The sequence below is a fragment of the Eumetopias jubatus genome, unplaced genomic scaffold, assembly GCF_037043125.1.
Source record: "Eumetopias jubatus isolate StellerSeaLion01/CBP00866 unplaced genomic scaffold, mEumJub1_p1.0 scaffold_1, whole genome shotgun sequence".
Lineage (NCBI taxonomy): Eukaryota > Metazoa > Chordata > Mammalia > Carnivora > Otariidae > Eumetopias > Eumetopias jubatus.
In genome coordinates, this window is record NW_028274807.1 from 131,240,354 (window position 1) to 131,256,319 (window position 15,966).

Below are 15,966 nucleotides of genomic sequence, written 5' to 3' on the forward strand. Positions count from 1 at the left end.
GATCTCTCTCCCTCTCCCCCCTGCTTGTGCTCTCTCTCTCTCGCTATTTCTCTCTCTCTCAAATAAAAATCTTAAAAAAAAAAAATTAAGTGGGATGCTATGAGATTCATGAAACTTAGTTCTATCTGAATTTTAAAAAAATGATCATAATGAAGCATATAAATGAACCACTGTGACAGGGGTGGATCAGACGTGACAAGGGTAACATTTCTTGCTGTAACAAGAGATACTACTCTTTTGATCACCTGCTGGGGTTTCTCCTGTTATTTCTCCCTCTTGAGCTCTTCCTCTGAAGGAGTGGTCAAGAGAGGAGAAATAAGGCTGAGGCTAGCACGGGACCCAGCCAGCTGCCTAGTAAGACCCTGGTAGACAACCAGCCCCTGAGGTCAAGCACCTCCCCAACTATAAGAGAACATTTACACCTTGCTAGAGGCCAGGATGGTTCAGGCTACACTTAAATGACAGCCATTTTGACCGCGTGTAATGGACTCATGACCTAACAGGCTGAGAGATCACTGGAGTCCAAGGAAAAGAGTCCACCTTCCACAAAGGCCCCATAGATTGGCTACTCCTAGGACCCCTGCCAGGGGGGAGGGGCCTTGGTGGATTCTCTTTGGTTTCCCTCATATGTGGGATGCATCCTGATTTCTTATACTACTTGGTATTGCCATTTGTCCACACTCACAGAGCAGCAATATTGGCCCTTTCCATTAGAGTATAGGTTTTATTTTCCTAATTTGCTCCCAAACTACAGATGCTAGACACCGAAGAACGGAAAAAGAAAGGATGCCCATAAGAGGGCTGAAAAACACTAGTAGTCTGCATCCTAAAGTCCTGCAAGCAGAACAGAGTCACTAAAGTAAAACATACATGATCCAGCAGAGACCATTTCTGATAAAAAAATACAGAACTTTCACAAATGTAGAGAATAATGCCTGAAGACTTTCTAATGTGACATATATATGACTCACATGTAAATGGAACTTCAAACTAGAACATTTCTTAGAATATAAGCAGTCAGAAGTAAGAAAAGGTCATGTGATCCTGACATGCATTTCACGCTGGTGGTTAAAAACATGTATTAAAAAAAAAATAAAGCATTGTCAAAATAATGATCACATTGGTAATTACAGACAGGTTGGCACAACAGTAGAACTATTTGATTTTGAAAGATCAACTTTTTTTTTAGATTTATTTATTTGAGAGAGAGCGTGAGCGTCGGGGGAGGCCGGGCAGAGGGAGAGGGAGAAAGAGTCTTAAGCAGCCTCCATGCTGACCGTGGAGCCCAATGTGGGGCTCGATCTCATGACCCTGAGATCACAACCTGAGCCAAAGCCAAGAGTCAGACACTTAACCGATTGCACCACCTAGGCGCCCCTTGAAAGCTCAACATTTCATTTTGGTTTGAGGTAGACAGATATTTACAAAAGGTAGTGTAGCAGTTGAGAATTGAAATCTATGGTCAAACTGCTTGATTTTTAATTTCTACTCTATTTACTAGTGACATAATCTTCAGAAATTGTATTAATCTTCCTGTGCTTCAGTTTCCTCATTTGTACAATGTGGATAGTAAGTACCTCTACCATAGTGCTGCTGTGAGGATTAATGAAATAATGCATGTGGAAAATTTAACCCAGGGCCAACTAGATACTGTTGTGATGACTGTCATTACTCCCAGGGCCAAAGTAGCTCACTCACCTAGATGAGTGTCCATCACCTTTGCACAGTATTTGCACATGGCATCCAGGTCATTCAACTGTCCTTGAAGGAAGGAAATTTGGGCTTCTAATTCTTCTTCCTAAAATGAAAGGGGTAAAGATATGGAAATTTTATTTTATTTATTTTTGAAGATTTATTTTAGAGAGAAAGAGAGAGAGAAAAAGAGAATGTGTGCACTTGAGTTGGGGGGAGGGGCAGAGGGAAAGAATCTTCAAGCAGACTCCCCACTGAGTGCGGAGCCCGATGTGGGGCTCAATCTCAAGACCCGTGAGATCATGACCTGAGCCAAAACCAAGAGTCAGATGCTTAACTGACTGAGCCACCCAGGCACCCTGGTATGGAAATTTTAAAAAAATTCAAATAAAATCCCCAAAGGTCTCCAAATGATTTGGATGATTCTAAAGAGGCACAATGTCTTTTCAGTCACAGACAAACAAAAGAAAATAGCAAATAAACAAGAGCAAACCTACCACTGCCACCACCAGCAAAGTAAGAGAAAGGGTGAAGTCGAGTTTTAAAAAAATCTGGACTTGAAGCCGAGCTTTGTGCCATGTGTTAATGATTACCCATACAACCCTGTACAAAAAGAATCCATACAATATCTTCAATAACTGGGCCATACAAATTCAGAGAATAAATGCGATTTCAGTGGACCCTACTCCCTAGACAGCTGTGTACAAGAACATTACATTTCCTCACACACATTTGGGGAACCAGAGACGATGATAATCTCTTAAAATGTAAAGATTTCCCAAAGCACTTGGAAAAGCTTTGCCCCTACAGCCCATAAATAGCTGCTCTTACATTTCCTCTTGTGATATAACACCAGAGAATTTTATTTATGCGATTGTTTCTAGGAAAAAATACTCTGGGTTGAATAATTATCTAAATGGTAAAAGACAATCTAACTGTAACAATAACAACAACAACAAAGTCTTTTTTTTAAGGAAAAAAACATACATGCAAAAAAATTTCTCAAGGAAATTTAGAAGATTAAGAGAATTTTTCTCAAGGCGAGAGAATACAGGCAGACCCTAGAGATACCGTGGGTTCAGTTCCAGAGCACCACAATAAAGAGAGTATCACAATAAAGTGAGTGAAATGAATTTTTTGGTTTCCCAGTGCATATAAAAGTTGTGCTTATATAAATTTTAAAAAAGCTATGTTTACACTATACTGCAGTCTATTAAGTCTGCAATAGCATTATGTCTAAAAAAACAATGTATATACTTTATTGTGGGGCACCTGGCTGGCTCAGTTAGTAGAGCATGTGACTCTTGATCTCAGGGTTGTACGTTTGAGCCCCATAGTGGGTGTAGAGATTGCTTAAAAATAGAATCTTTAAAAAAATACTTTTTTGCTAAAAATGCTAACTATCATCTGAGCTTTTTGCTGTTGAGAACTCTTGTCTCCACACTGATGGCTGCTGACTGATCAGAGTGGTGGCTGAAGAAAGAAACCACTTTCTGTGCTCATCCATAAGAAGCGACTCCTCATCCATTAGTTTTATCATGAGATCGCAGCAATCCAGTCACAGCTACAGGCTTCACTTCTAATTCTCGTTCTCTTGAAATTCCACCACATCTGCAGTGGATTCCCCCCACTGAAGTCTTGAATGTCTCAAAGTCATCCATGAGTGTTGGAATCAGCTTCTTCTAACCTCTTGTTAATGTCAATATTTTGACCTCTTCCTATGCTTCATTAATGTTTTTAATGGCATCTAGAATGGTGAATTCTTTCCAGAAGGTTTTCAATTTACTTTGCCCAGATCCATCAGAAGAATCACTATCAATGGCAGCTAGAGCCTTACAAAATGTATTTCTTAAATAGTAAGACTTAAAAGTCAAAATTGCTCCTTGATCCATGGGTTACAGAATGGATGCTGTGTTAGTGGCCAAGAAAACAACATTAATCTTGTACATCTCCATCAGAGCTCTTGGCTGACCAGATGCATTATCAATGAGCAGTCATATTTTGGAAGGAATCTTCCTTTTTTTCTGAGCAGGAGGTCTCAGGAGTGGGCTTAAAATATTCAGTAAACCATGTTATAAATAGATGTGCTGCCATTCAGGCTTTGTTGCTCCATTTATAGAGCACAGGCAGAGTAGATTCTAGCATAATTCTTAGGGCCTTAGGATTTTTAGGACGGTCAATGAGCACTGGCCTCAACTTACAGTCCCCAGCTATATTAGGCCCTAATGAGAGTCAGTTTGTTCTTTGAAGCTGATGCCAGGCACTGGCTCCTTCTCTCTAGCTATGAAAGACCTAGACAGCATCTTCTTCCAACAGAAGGCTGTTTTCATCTACAATGAAAATGTGTTGTTTAGCGCAGTCACCTTCATTAGTTATCTTAGCTCGATCTTCTGGATCACTTGCTGCAGCTTCTTCATCAGTACTTGCTGCTTCCCCTTGCACTTTGATGTTATGGAGCTGGCTTCTTCCCTTAAACCTCATGAACCCACCTCTGCTGGCTTCAATCTTTTCTTCTGCAGCTTCCTCACCTCTCCCAGCCTTCATAGAATTGAAGAGGGTTAGGGCCTTGCTCTGGATTAGACTTCGGCTTAAGAGAATGTTGTGGCCGGATTGATCTTCCATCCAGACCACTCAGACTTTCTCCCTATCAGCAATGAGGCTGTTTCTCTTTCTGATCATTCCTGTGTTCACTGGAGCGGCACTTCTAATTTCCTTCAAGAACTTTCCTTTGCGTTCACAACTTGGCTAACTGTGTTGTACCAGAGGGCGAGCTTTTGGCCTATCTTAGCTTTCAACATTCCTCTCTCATTAAGCTTAATCATTTCTAGCTTTTGATTTAAAGTGAGAGATGTGTGACTCTTCTTTCATGTGAACACGTGGAGGTCACTGGAGGGTTATGAATTGGCCTCATTTCAATATTGTGTCTCAGGGAAGAGGGGGCCCAAGGAGGGGGAGACGGATGGGGAAATGGTCAGTGGAGCAGTCAGAACACACACATTTATTAAGTTCATTATCTCAAATGCGTGCAGTTGGTGGCACCTCTAAACACTTAAATAGTAACATCGAAGATCACTTATCACAGATCACCAAATACATTAATAATGAATGAATTTGAATGGAATACTGCAAGAATTACCAACATGTGACACAAAGACATGAAGTGAGCAAATGCTATTGGAAAAATGGTGCCATTAGATAGACATGCTTGATGCAAGATTGCCACAGACCTTCAATTTGTAAAAAATGTAGTATCTGCAAAGTGCAATAAAACAAAGTATGCCTGTAATCCTCATCTTGTAGGAATTTTTAAGCCAAGGTCATGAGAATACAAAGAAAGGATGTTGCCAGAGGCCAAGTAGGCTAGAAAATTGATTTTTCAGTCTTAGGTGCTTATTTTTTCACATAAGAATCTTCTGTGTTGTTAAAAAGAAAGCAGGAGAAACTTAATGAGATCTGCTTTTTTCTTAGCAATGGAGTATACTTTGACTTATAGATGGAAATTAACAGTTGAAAAGGTTACTTGTAGGTGTATTACATTTTAGCAATATACAACGCAGCACTGAAAAGTATTGTTTTTAACTACTACATAGAGAATGAGCCTTTAGAAATAGGCATTTAAAAGCCTGACACAGAAAACAGACATAGCAGTAGCTCTAAAACCAAATTATTGTAAAATGCCCACTGTAGGATACACCAGCACTAATCGTGCTCCTTACATATGGCAGAAAAGGAGCAGCTCAAATAACGACCAGAAGTAACTCAGCCAAGGAATGATCAGAAGGGCGGGTGGGTAGGCGGCTGTCACCTTTCTAACTCTTTGGCCAGGCTTTGAGATGGAAAGGGATGGGGTGTTTCGGGGCATTTTTCTTCTCCCTTTTCTCGTTTGTTTCTGCACAGGCTTGAGTTTTTCCTGTTCTGTCAGGGCACTAGGAATTAGGGAGAGAAGGCTACATCTGCTGGTTAACTGTGGTTATGGTTAGTCTCCAAGACGGCCACCATCAATTCCCTCCCTCCCTCAGTGTATATGCTGTTCCTCTCATTGAGAGGTGGTAGTGTCTGTTTTCCCTCCCCTTGAATCTGGGCTGGCCTGTGACTTGCCTTGACCCAGAGAACGCAGTAAAAGTCACACTGTCAGTTCTGGACTAGTGTAAGAAGCCGGCCAACTTCTGCTTACTTCTGCTAGAGGAAGATGGCTACCAAGCTGTAAAGAAGTTCAGGCTAGAATACTGAAAGAGAGAAGAGAAAAGATGGAGAGAAAGAGGCCATGGGAGAAGCACTGAGGTTCTAGACATGGAAATGAAATCTTCCAGGACCTTTCTCCCCAATCCATCTGAAGCCAGCTAAGTGAGTGACCTAGTCAATGTCACATGAAGCAGAACAGCCCAACCAAATGCCTGACCGTAAGCCTATGAGAAGTGGCAGTGTGTGATCAGGGAGTGGAATTTTGGAGCGCTATGTTATGCTGCAACAGATAACCGAAACAGGTAGAATGGACAGAACACTAGGTTGGTATATGGCGCGAGGAAATCACGAGTTCTATTTCTGATCCTGCCATTAACAAGTCATGTAACCCTAAGTAATCCTCATCCAATCTGGGCCTAATGCAGCAGTCTTTGGAGAAGGTATAAGTCAGACACTTTGCTTCCAAGGAGCTTACAGTCTTGTAGTTGGGATAGAAGTGTTCTATAAATTACTAAAGTATGAGGTAGAGTACATGCAAGTCTTATAATAAGAATAATTGTTTTGGAAATCCTGGTCCCTACCTCCTATCACCCCTACTGAACAAGTCACTTTTTCAGTGGGTTACAGACACAAACCCAGCTGGATGAGCTCAGAACTGTAGCAAGGCCAGAGCTTGGCAGTCTTTTAAAAGAAGGGAGCCCAGCAATGGCTTAAGTTTCTCCTTACATGTGGCTACCAACTGGGGTGCTGTCAGCCCAGTGTGGACAAAGGGCACTAGGAATACACTGCCTCCTGTCTTAAAAATGTCCTATTTTATATATTAGTTTAATTTGGATTTAGCAATCATTTCTTTTAAAATATAAAAGCCCTTGGGAGCTTTAATCTTCAGTAGTCACTCCTATCTAAGTGGATTTATTTCATTAGTTTATTTTCTTTTTAAAAGCTGGGAGGGAAGAAGAGCTTGAGAAGAGACACTGGAGGAGAGAGGCCCGGTCTGCTGGTGGTGAGGTGCTGGAGAGCTGGAGGAAGTCTGCAGCTCAAAGAGGGTCTCTTCCTCAAACATTTTACTGGGCTAGCAGGAACATTATAATAATAAAAACGTGATGAGACCGGTGTCCTCTACACTGTGGAGTGCACAACGTGCACGAGTGCACGGGGAAGCCCTGAGAACATGGCAGCCCACAGCACATGCTGAGTTGAGCGTGCATGGATATAAGTACACAATTTTCCAAGTCTGCAGTTGTGCTCAGGGCTCTGGCAGCAAATGAAGAGCATTTTCTTGCCTTAATCCCAAGTAAACCTCAGGACAAATGGAATCTACACTGTAGAAAATGACAACTTTCATTCATTTAAAACTTTTTTTCAAAGGAAAGCCCACCAAATAAGATAAGAGAAGCATTCTGGCTGAAACAGTTTGAGGGGCCCAAGAAACTCTTCCACTTGGAAATTTGAAATCCAGGGTATTACCCCTCTAGAGTTTGCATAATCTTGAAACATTCCTAAACCCTTCAACTTTCTCAGACTTTATAAATAGAAATGGAATCGCTTGGAGGCAAAAGGGTAACTGTCACTCTATTACATAATTACTGATAAAAGAAGAGCCAAGAATCGAGCTTCTGAGATTATGGGCACCAACTTTACATTTCTATCTTAGCTTCTCATGCTTCACTCTCCCTCCAACTAACATGCTTTAAATGCTCACAGCTTTAGTCATTTGTTTTCAGTAAACTAGTCCTCTGTAATCAAAAACAAATGCTTGGCTAATTGCCTTGAAGTTTTATGGAAACAAGCAGTTAGTGTGATTTTTGATGTGTAAATAAGACACTGAAGAGAACTCCTTATGAAATTTACTCTGGCATATATGTTCTGCCTTCCATTACAGGAGGGAGTGGTGGATGAGGCCACAAGTCTGGCCTAGACACATCTAGGTCCAAATCATGTTCCTGCCAGTTACTAGCTGTGTAATATTGGATAAGTTCTGTAATTTCTTGTTCCCCTCACCTCCACTGGCAGAACTGGTGGGAGAATGAAATGAGAGCACAGGCAGAGTATCTGGCACCGACCAGGGACTCAATAAAGGCAATTATTCTTTCTTTTACCAATTCTGTTTATAATCAGGTCAAAACCGTGAAATGGAATTTAAGTACAGGACTTTATGACTTACTGCTGGAAAACACTGGTTCATAGTTTCAAAACTTTATGTGGCTTAGCCCAGAAAGTCTAATTAGGGCTAAAGGCAAGAAACGGATGGAGGTTTATGAAGTACGGCCACATGTAGACCAGAGTGCACACCACCACCCACCGTACTTGGCAGCCCTGTAGGGCAGGACCAGAGAATGAGGGCATCTCCACCTGAAGAGAAAAACAGCTAGTATCCAACTCTTTATCGCAACTACAATATGCCAGCCACTGAGCTTTGACTGCATCAACTCACTTACTCCTCACAACAAAACCATGAGGTAGATTCTCTCATTATTTCCTGCATGGAACGTCTCCTCCTCTGTAAGCCACATTTTCTGGAAGTGTGTGCCAAGGTTTAGGCAGCTAACTGAGGACCCAAGTCGCTTGGTCCACTCTCCCATTTCTTCCCTGGGTACACATTCTTTCTTAGGCTTAATTACTATGGTTCTTCCAATGAATAACCTCACATCTCAGTTTCCTTTAAGAGAGATTCACCAATTACAATGTTAGGTCCTAACCCCAAATTCCTTACTAATTGTTTTCCTGCGAAAACATTGAGATATGATCAGCTGTTTTCTATTTTTGTTGTTGTTTTGACTGTATCTGAAGACATTTTTTTATTTTATTTTATTTTTATTTATTTTTTTAACATGTGGACTATTTTCATTTTTTTAAGGTTTTATTTATTTATTTGAGAGAGAGAGAGAATGAGAGATAGAGAGCACGAGAGGGAAGAGGGTCAGAGGGAGAAGCAGACTCCCCGCTGAGCAGGGAGCCCGATGTGGGACTCGATCCCGGGACTCCAGGATCATGACCTGAGCCGAAGGCAGTTGCTTAACCAACTGAGCCACCCAGGCACCCCTGAAGACATTTTTTTTAAATTTGCTTTTTAGACAGTATTGTTTTACCCCCCCATCCTCCACCCTCCCAAATAGCTGACATATCATTACACCTCTACTCAAATATTATCAACTGTATAAATTGGTTAATAGTATATGGATTTTATATATCAATTTTATAAAATGATTCAATGTCTGCCTGTTATTTCTTGGTTAATAGAACAAGCTTTTGTAGTTTATTATTTATTCACTTATTCATTAATATATTCAGCAATATAGTCATGTGTACTCCTAGGTCCTGTGGGAAATACAATGATGAATGAGACATGGATTCAGATCTCTACAAGTTTAAAGGGAGGTAAGAGAGGAGTAAGGTGAGTTCTGTAGAGGAAATGGAAGACAAGGCTTCAACAGTTCTAGGGGGAGCAGATGACTTCCAATTCAAGAGGTGGGAAGGGAAGCAGGTTTTCTGGAAAAGGCAGCAATTTGGTGGGTCTTCAAGAAGTAGGGGGAATTGACTAAGAAAGGATGCATAAAGGTGTTTTAGGAGGAAGGGACCCGGTAAACAAAGAGCAGAGCCAAAAGTGTGGGCCCTGGGCAAAGAACCCAGCCATTGAGTGGAGCCAGAGAGTGGAGAAGAGCAGGAGCTGAGGGTCAGCAGAAAAACTCCCCTCCCTTCCCGTTCATCTCTATACATTTTTCCTTCAGATAATGATGTTTTAAGGGCTGTGGTGTGACATGCAGACGGCTGTGGCCATGCCCCTCCCACGCACCATGCTCACGATGATTATAGCAGGCTGCAGCAGTGCCTCTGTCCAGGGATGGATTAAAACCCCCAGAGTCCTTGGTTTGGGAGAAAAGTGGGGCAGTTAGAGCACCGGTGTGGAGTTCTGCTCAGCTTCCCCGGGGTGCCCTCAGATAGCAAGAGAACCGACACCAACTGCAGGCGGCAGGAACAGGCTATATATAGCAACCAGAAGACAGGAAAGACGCCCAGTCTTTCTTGAGCAGATGGGTGAACAAGAAGTGGGAAGTGAAGGAAACGGAAAGTCTCAAGGAGAAAAGTGGGAAGGCTGCGGATGTTCTGAGGAAGCTGTGGTGTACACAAGGGCAAAATACACACACGGTGTGGATGAAATCCAAGCCAGAGCATATGGTATCAGCAGAGGAAGACACCACCAGAACAAAACGGAAGAAGAGCACCAAGATGACTTGTGAGGAATATAAAAATAAGTGGTCTGGGTGTGTAAAGCAGCACTGCCATGCTGGAGCATGCTGGAATCTGATCACAAGCCTTGGGATCAGTATACACGGTGCTTGCATGCGCCATCTCTGTGACCCTGACTGGAGAGCCAAGTTCTCTGACCCTCCGTTTCCTGTCTCTAAAATTGGGATACTGCTGGGGCGCCTGGGTGGCTCAGTCGTTAAGCACCTGCCTTCGGCTCAGGTCATGATCCTGGGGTCCCAGGATGGAGTCCCGCATCGGGCTCCCTGCGCAGCAGGGAGTCTGCTTCTCCCTCTGACCCTCCCCCCTCTCATGCTCGCTCTCTCTCTATCTCATTCTCTCTCTCAAATAAATAAATAAAATCTTTAAAAATAAATAAATAAATATGAATGGAAATTTCGAACTGAAATTCAAAGCTTAAGGTGTTACATTTTAAGGTAACAAATGATATTCCAGTGCTGAACTTGCCTTTAAAGATAATTTACTTTGACCCCTTCATTTTACAAATAAACTTTAACATGGCTAGGTAGTTAGCCAGTAGCAAAATTTACACTAGAAGACTTCCTTGTTTCTCAGCTGCTGAAGCAATGTTATGTCCCACCACTGAGACGCACACTGCCTGCAGACACCAGAGATATCCTTGCAGGATAGGTTTTTTATAACAATCACTGAGACCTCTCCCTCCACCCACATCGTGCTATAATGGTGATGTTCCTTCCTGCCTATTGTAGTCTAGAAAAAAAGGCACTAAACCCTACACTTGACATTATTTTATATGACTTCATACTGTTAAAAACCACCTACACTGAAGAATACTGCTTCTTGGTTATATGGTAGATTAGGAAGCACCAGGAATCTGTCTCCCCACCTAGAAAACAATTACACTGGCAGAATCTGTGTCATGTAACTATTTTAGAAAGCTGAAGTCCACTGAAGGCTGACTACTTCCAGGGGAAGCCTTGAGGGTAAACCGAGGTTAATTTTGGTCCATTTTCAGCTCTTAGCAGAATAGCAGCTCCCCAACCCCCATCCCTAGCCCTGTAGCAAGCAGCTTTGTATTTGTTCCCAGAGCAGCTTGCATGCAACTTGTGAGAGCCCGGATGGGCAAAGAAAACCCTGTTCTCCAAACATCAGGGATTTGTACTCTGATCACTGATTGCTAATTCTGATCAGAATTGGAGACAAAGAAGAAAGTAGTCACTATTGTTGTACCCCCACCCCCACCCCACGGACTTCCAGTGGATTTAAAGAGCCTGCATTTTATCTCCTTCTTCATTTTTCTCTTTTTCCCCTTTGGGGAGTCAACTATTAAAGACTAGAACATTCAAAAGCTACTACATATACGAGGGAAGAACATGACTGCATATGCCCAGGGAAAGGCACAGGTTCAGAAAAGACCTGAGAAGACCATAAATTTATGCCTCAGGCTGATCCTTGGTACAGAGACAGCCTACAAACAAACAAACAAACAAACAAAAAACCCCAATAACAAAAAACAGTAAACCCTGGGAAAGGGGGAGAATATGATTTCCAGAGTTACATTATTAGATTAAAATGTTCAGTTTTCAAAATGTTTTTTTCCAAAAAAAAAAAAAAAATCACAAGGCACACAAAGAAACAGGAAAGTATGACCCATTCAAAGGAAAAACATAATTCAACAGAAATTGTCCCTGAAAAAGACCTGATAGCAGATCTACTAGAAAAAGACTTTAAAACAGCCACCTTAAAGATGCCCCAAAACCTAAAGGAAGATGTGGAGAACATTAAGAAAATGATGGATGATAAAAATAGAAACATCAGTAAAGAGATTAAAAACCCAAATGAAACCAAGGAAGAAATCCTGGAGCTGAAAAGTAACTGAAACGAAAAATTCACTAGAGGGATTCAGAGGCAGTTTTGGGCAGGCAGAAAAAAGAATCAGCAAACTTGAATACAGAAAAAGGGAAATTATTGAATCTGAAGAACAGAAAGAAAAGATTACAGTGAACAGAGCTAAGGGACTTTTTGGGACAGCATCAAATGGACCAATATGCACATTGTGGGAGTCCCAAAAAAAGAGAAAGGGATAGAGAGGCTGATAATGTCCTGTATTTGATGAAAGACATGCATATAAACATGCAAGACGGTTTAACAGATCCAAGTAAGATGAACTGAAAGATACCCACACTGAGAACATTATGTATGAATTAAAGGTTCAATACAGCAAGAAGATAAAATAATATAAACATTTACACACTTAACATATACATGAGGCAAAAACTGACAGAACTGTAGGGAGAAAAAGACATTCCTACAATAATAGCTGGAGACTTCAATACTCCACTCTCAACAATGAATAGAAAAACCAGACAAAAGTAAGGAAATAGAGTATTTAAATGATGCAATAAACCATCTAGATGTAACAGACATATACAAACACCCTATCCAATAACAACAGCATACATATTCTTCTCATATGTTCACAGATCTTTTATAGAATAGACCATATGTTAGGCCACAAATTAAATCTCTATAAATTTAAAAAGACAGGTATCATATAAAGTATCTTCTTTGACTACACTGAGATAAAGTTAAAAATCCCCTATAGAATTAAAACTGGAAAATTCATAAATATGTAGAAATTAAAGAACAAACTTTAAAACAACCAGTGGATCCAAGAAGAAATTACAAGAGAAATTAGAGAATATTTAGAGATAAATGAAAACAAAACCCCAACACATCAAAACTTATGGGATTCAACAAAAGCAGTGTTAAAGGTAGAAATTTACAGCTATAAATGCTCATATTACAAAAATAAGAAAGATTTCAAATCAACAACCTAACTATACAACTTAAGAAACAAATTAAACCCAGAGCTAGCAGGAGGAAGGAAATAATAAAGATTACAGCAGAGATAAACAAAATAGAGAATAGAAAATACTAGAGAAAATCAATGAAACGAAAAGTTGGTTCTGCAAAAAGATCAACAAGATTGACAAACCTTTAGCTAAATGGGCTAAGAAAAAAAGAAAGAAGACTTAAATTAGTAAAACCAGAAATGAAAGTGGGAACATTTGTACTAATTCTACATAAATAAAAAGGACAGAGAGTACTATGAACATCTATATGCCAACAAATTGGATAAGCTAGAGGAAATGAACAAAGTCCTAGAGACACAAAATCTACTGAGACTAACTCACATAAAAAATGTGAATAAACCTTTAACTAGTAAAGAGATTGAGTCAGTAATTTAAATACTCCCAACAAAGAAAAGCTCTGGACCTATTTCACTGGTGAATTCTAGCAAACTTTTAGAGAGGAACAAATAATTACCTTTTCAAACTCTTCCAAAAATTGAAGATGAGAGAACATTTCCCAACTCATTCTATGAGGCCAGTATTATCCTGATACCAAAGTCAAAGGCATTATAAGAAAACTACAGACGAATTATCTCTTATGAACACTGATGTAAGAGCCCAAACCAAATTCAACAGCATATTGAAAGGATTATGTACTTGACCAGCTGAGATTTATTCCTGGAATGCAAAGATGATTCAAATATGAAAACTGCTCAATGTAATACACCACATTAACAAAATGAAGGAAAAATATAATTTCAAATGCTCAGTAAAAACATTTAACAAAAATTCAACACCGTTTTATGATAAAAGAAAAACACTAAAAAAACCCTATCAATAGAAGGAACTCCATCAACATAATAAAAGTATATGTGGAAAAACCACAGAACATCAAACTCAATGATGAAAAACTGAAAGCTTTTCATTTAAGATCAGGGACAAAAAAAGCAAAGATGTCACTTTCACAACTTCTATGCAATATAATGCCAGAAGTATCACCCAGAGCAATTATGAAATTAAGAGACATAAAAAACACTCACAGTTGAAGGAAGAAATAAAATTATCTATGTGCAGATGACATGATCTTGTCTGTAGAAAAGCCTATACATTTCACACACACACCCACACCCACACCCACACCCACACACACAAAAATGTTGGAACAAATAAATGAGTTAAAAGCAAAGTAGCAGGATACAAAGTCAACAAGAAAAATGAGTTTGCAATATTTACACACTAACAATGAACAATTTGAAAAAAATTACAAAAACAATTCCATTCACAATAGCATTAAAAAAATACTTAAGGAACTGACTTAACTAAGGAGGTGAAAGACTTGTACAATGACAGCTTTAAAACATCATTGAGATTAAAGAAGACATAAATAAATGTAAACACATTTTATGTTCATGGATTGGAAGACCTAATATTTTTAAAATGTCAGTACTATCCAAAGCAATCTACAGATTCAATGCGATCCCTACTAAAATCCCATTAACATGTTTTTGCAGAAATAGAAAAACCCATCCTAAATTTCATATGGAATCTGAAGGTATCCTGAATAGCCAAAACAATCTTGATGAAAGAAGTCTCTCAGAGAAAGACAAATACCATATGATTTCACTCTTATGTATAATTTATGAAACAAAACAAATGGGCATAGAGAGAGAGAGGCAAACCAAGAAACAGACTCTTAACTATAGATAACACACTGATGGTTACCAGAGGGGAGGTTGGTGGGGATATGGGTTAAACAGGTGATGGGGATTAAGGAGAACACTTGTGATGAGCACCAGGTGTTGCATGGAAGTGTTAAATCACTAAATTGTATACCTGAAACTAATAATACACTATAGGTTAACTAACTGGAATTTAAATTTAAAAAAAGGAAGACTGGAAAACTCATACTTTGATTTCAAAACTTACTACAAAGTTACCATAATTAAAACAGTGAGGTCCTAGCATAAAGACAGATGGATTAGAATAGAGAACTCTGAAATAAACTCTTGCATATACGGTCAATTTTTGCAGGGGTGCTGAGACCATTAAATAGGGGAAGGACAGTATTTTCAATGAATGGTGCTGGGAAAACTGAGTATCTATTTACAGAAAAAATGAAGTTGGACCCTTATTTAACATAACGCACAAAAATGAACCCAAATGGATCAAAGACTAAGATCTAAAACTACAAAATTCTTAGACGAAAACCATGGGACATTGGATTTGGTAATGATTTCTTAGATATGACACCAAAGGCATAGGCAACAAGAGAAAAAATAGACAAACTGGATTTCATGAAAAAAAAAAAAAGTAAAAATGTGCATTAAAAGACATAGTCAATGGAGTAAAAAGGCAACCCCCAGAATGGGAGAAAATATTTGCAAATCCTACATCTGATTAGGAATTAATATCCAGCTTATACAGAGAATCCTAAAAGTCAATAACAAAACAACAACCTGGTTAAAAAACAGGTGAAGGACTTGAATAGATATTTCTCCAAAGAAGATATACAAATGGCCAATAAACACAGGAAAAGATGCACAACATTCCTAATCATTAGGGAGATACAAGCCAAACCTATAATGAGACGCCATGTCACACCCATTAGAATGGCTACTATCCAAACACCAGAAAGTAAGAAATGTTGGGGAAGATGTGGAGAAACTGGAACCCTCGTGCACTGCTGGTGGAAATGTAAAATGGTACAGCTGCTGTGAAAAACAGTATGGACACTGCTCAAAAAATTAAAAGTAGAATTACCAAATGATCCAGCAATTCTGGGTATATACCCCAAATAATTGAAAGCAGAGTCTCAAAGAGATACTTTTACACATTTTCACAGCAGCATTATTCATAATAGCTAAAATGTGGAAGCAAAAAAGATGCCCATTGACTGATGGATAAGAAAAATGTGGTATATACACAGAATATTATTTTGCCTTTCAAAAGGGAGGAAATTCTGATACATATTACAACATGGAAGAATTTTGGGGACATTGTGCTAAGTGAC

The 15,966-nt window shown here is 39.5% G+C and overlaps 1 protein-coding gene across 7 annotated transcripts in view; it reads right to left on the bottom strand.

Annotated features, from left to right (window-relative positions):
* TBC1D5 (TBC1 domain family member 5) overlaps nt 1–15,966 on the bottom strand; it is a 570,230-nt gene that overhangs the window by 25,842 nt on the left and 528,422 nt on the right. For all 7 annotated transcript variants that reach the window (XM_028099038.2, XM_028099036.2, XM_088026316.1 and 4 more), the window contains one exon: nt 1,699–1,798. In XM_028099038.2, coding sequence (XP_027954839.1) covers nt 1,699–1,798 — 100 coding nt within the window. The remainder of the gene's footprint in view (nt 1–1,698; nt 1,799–15,966) is intronic.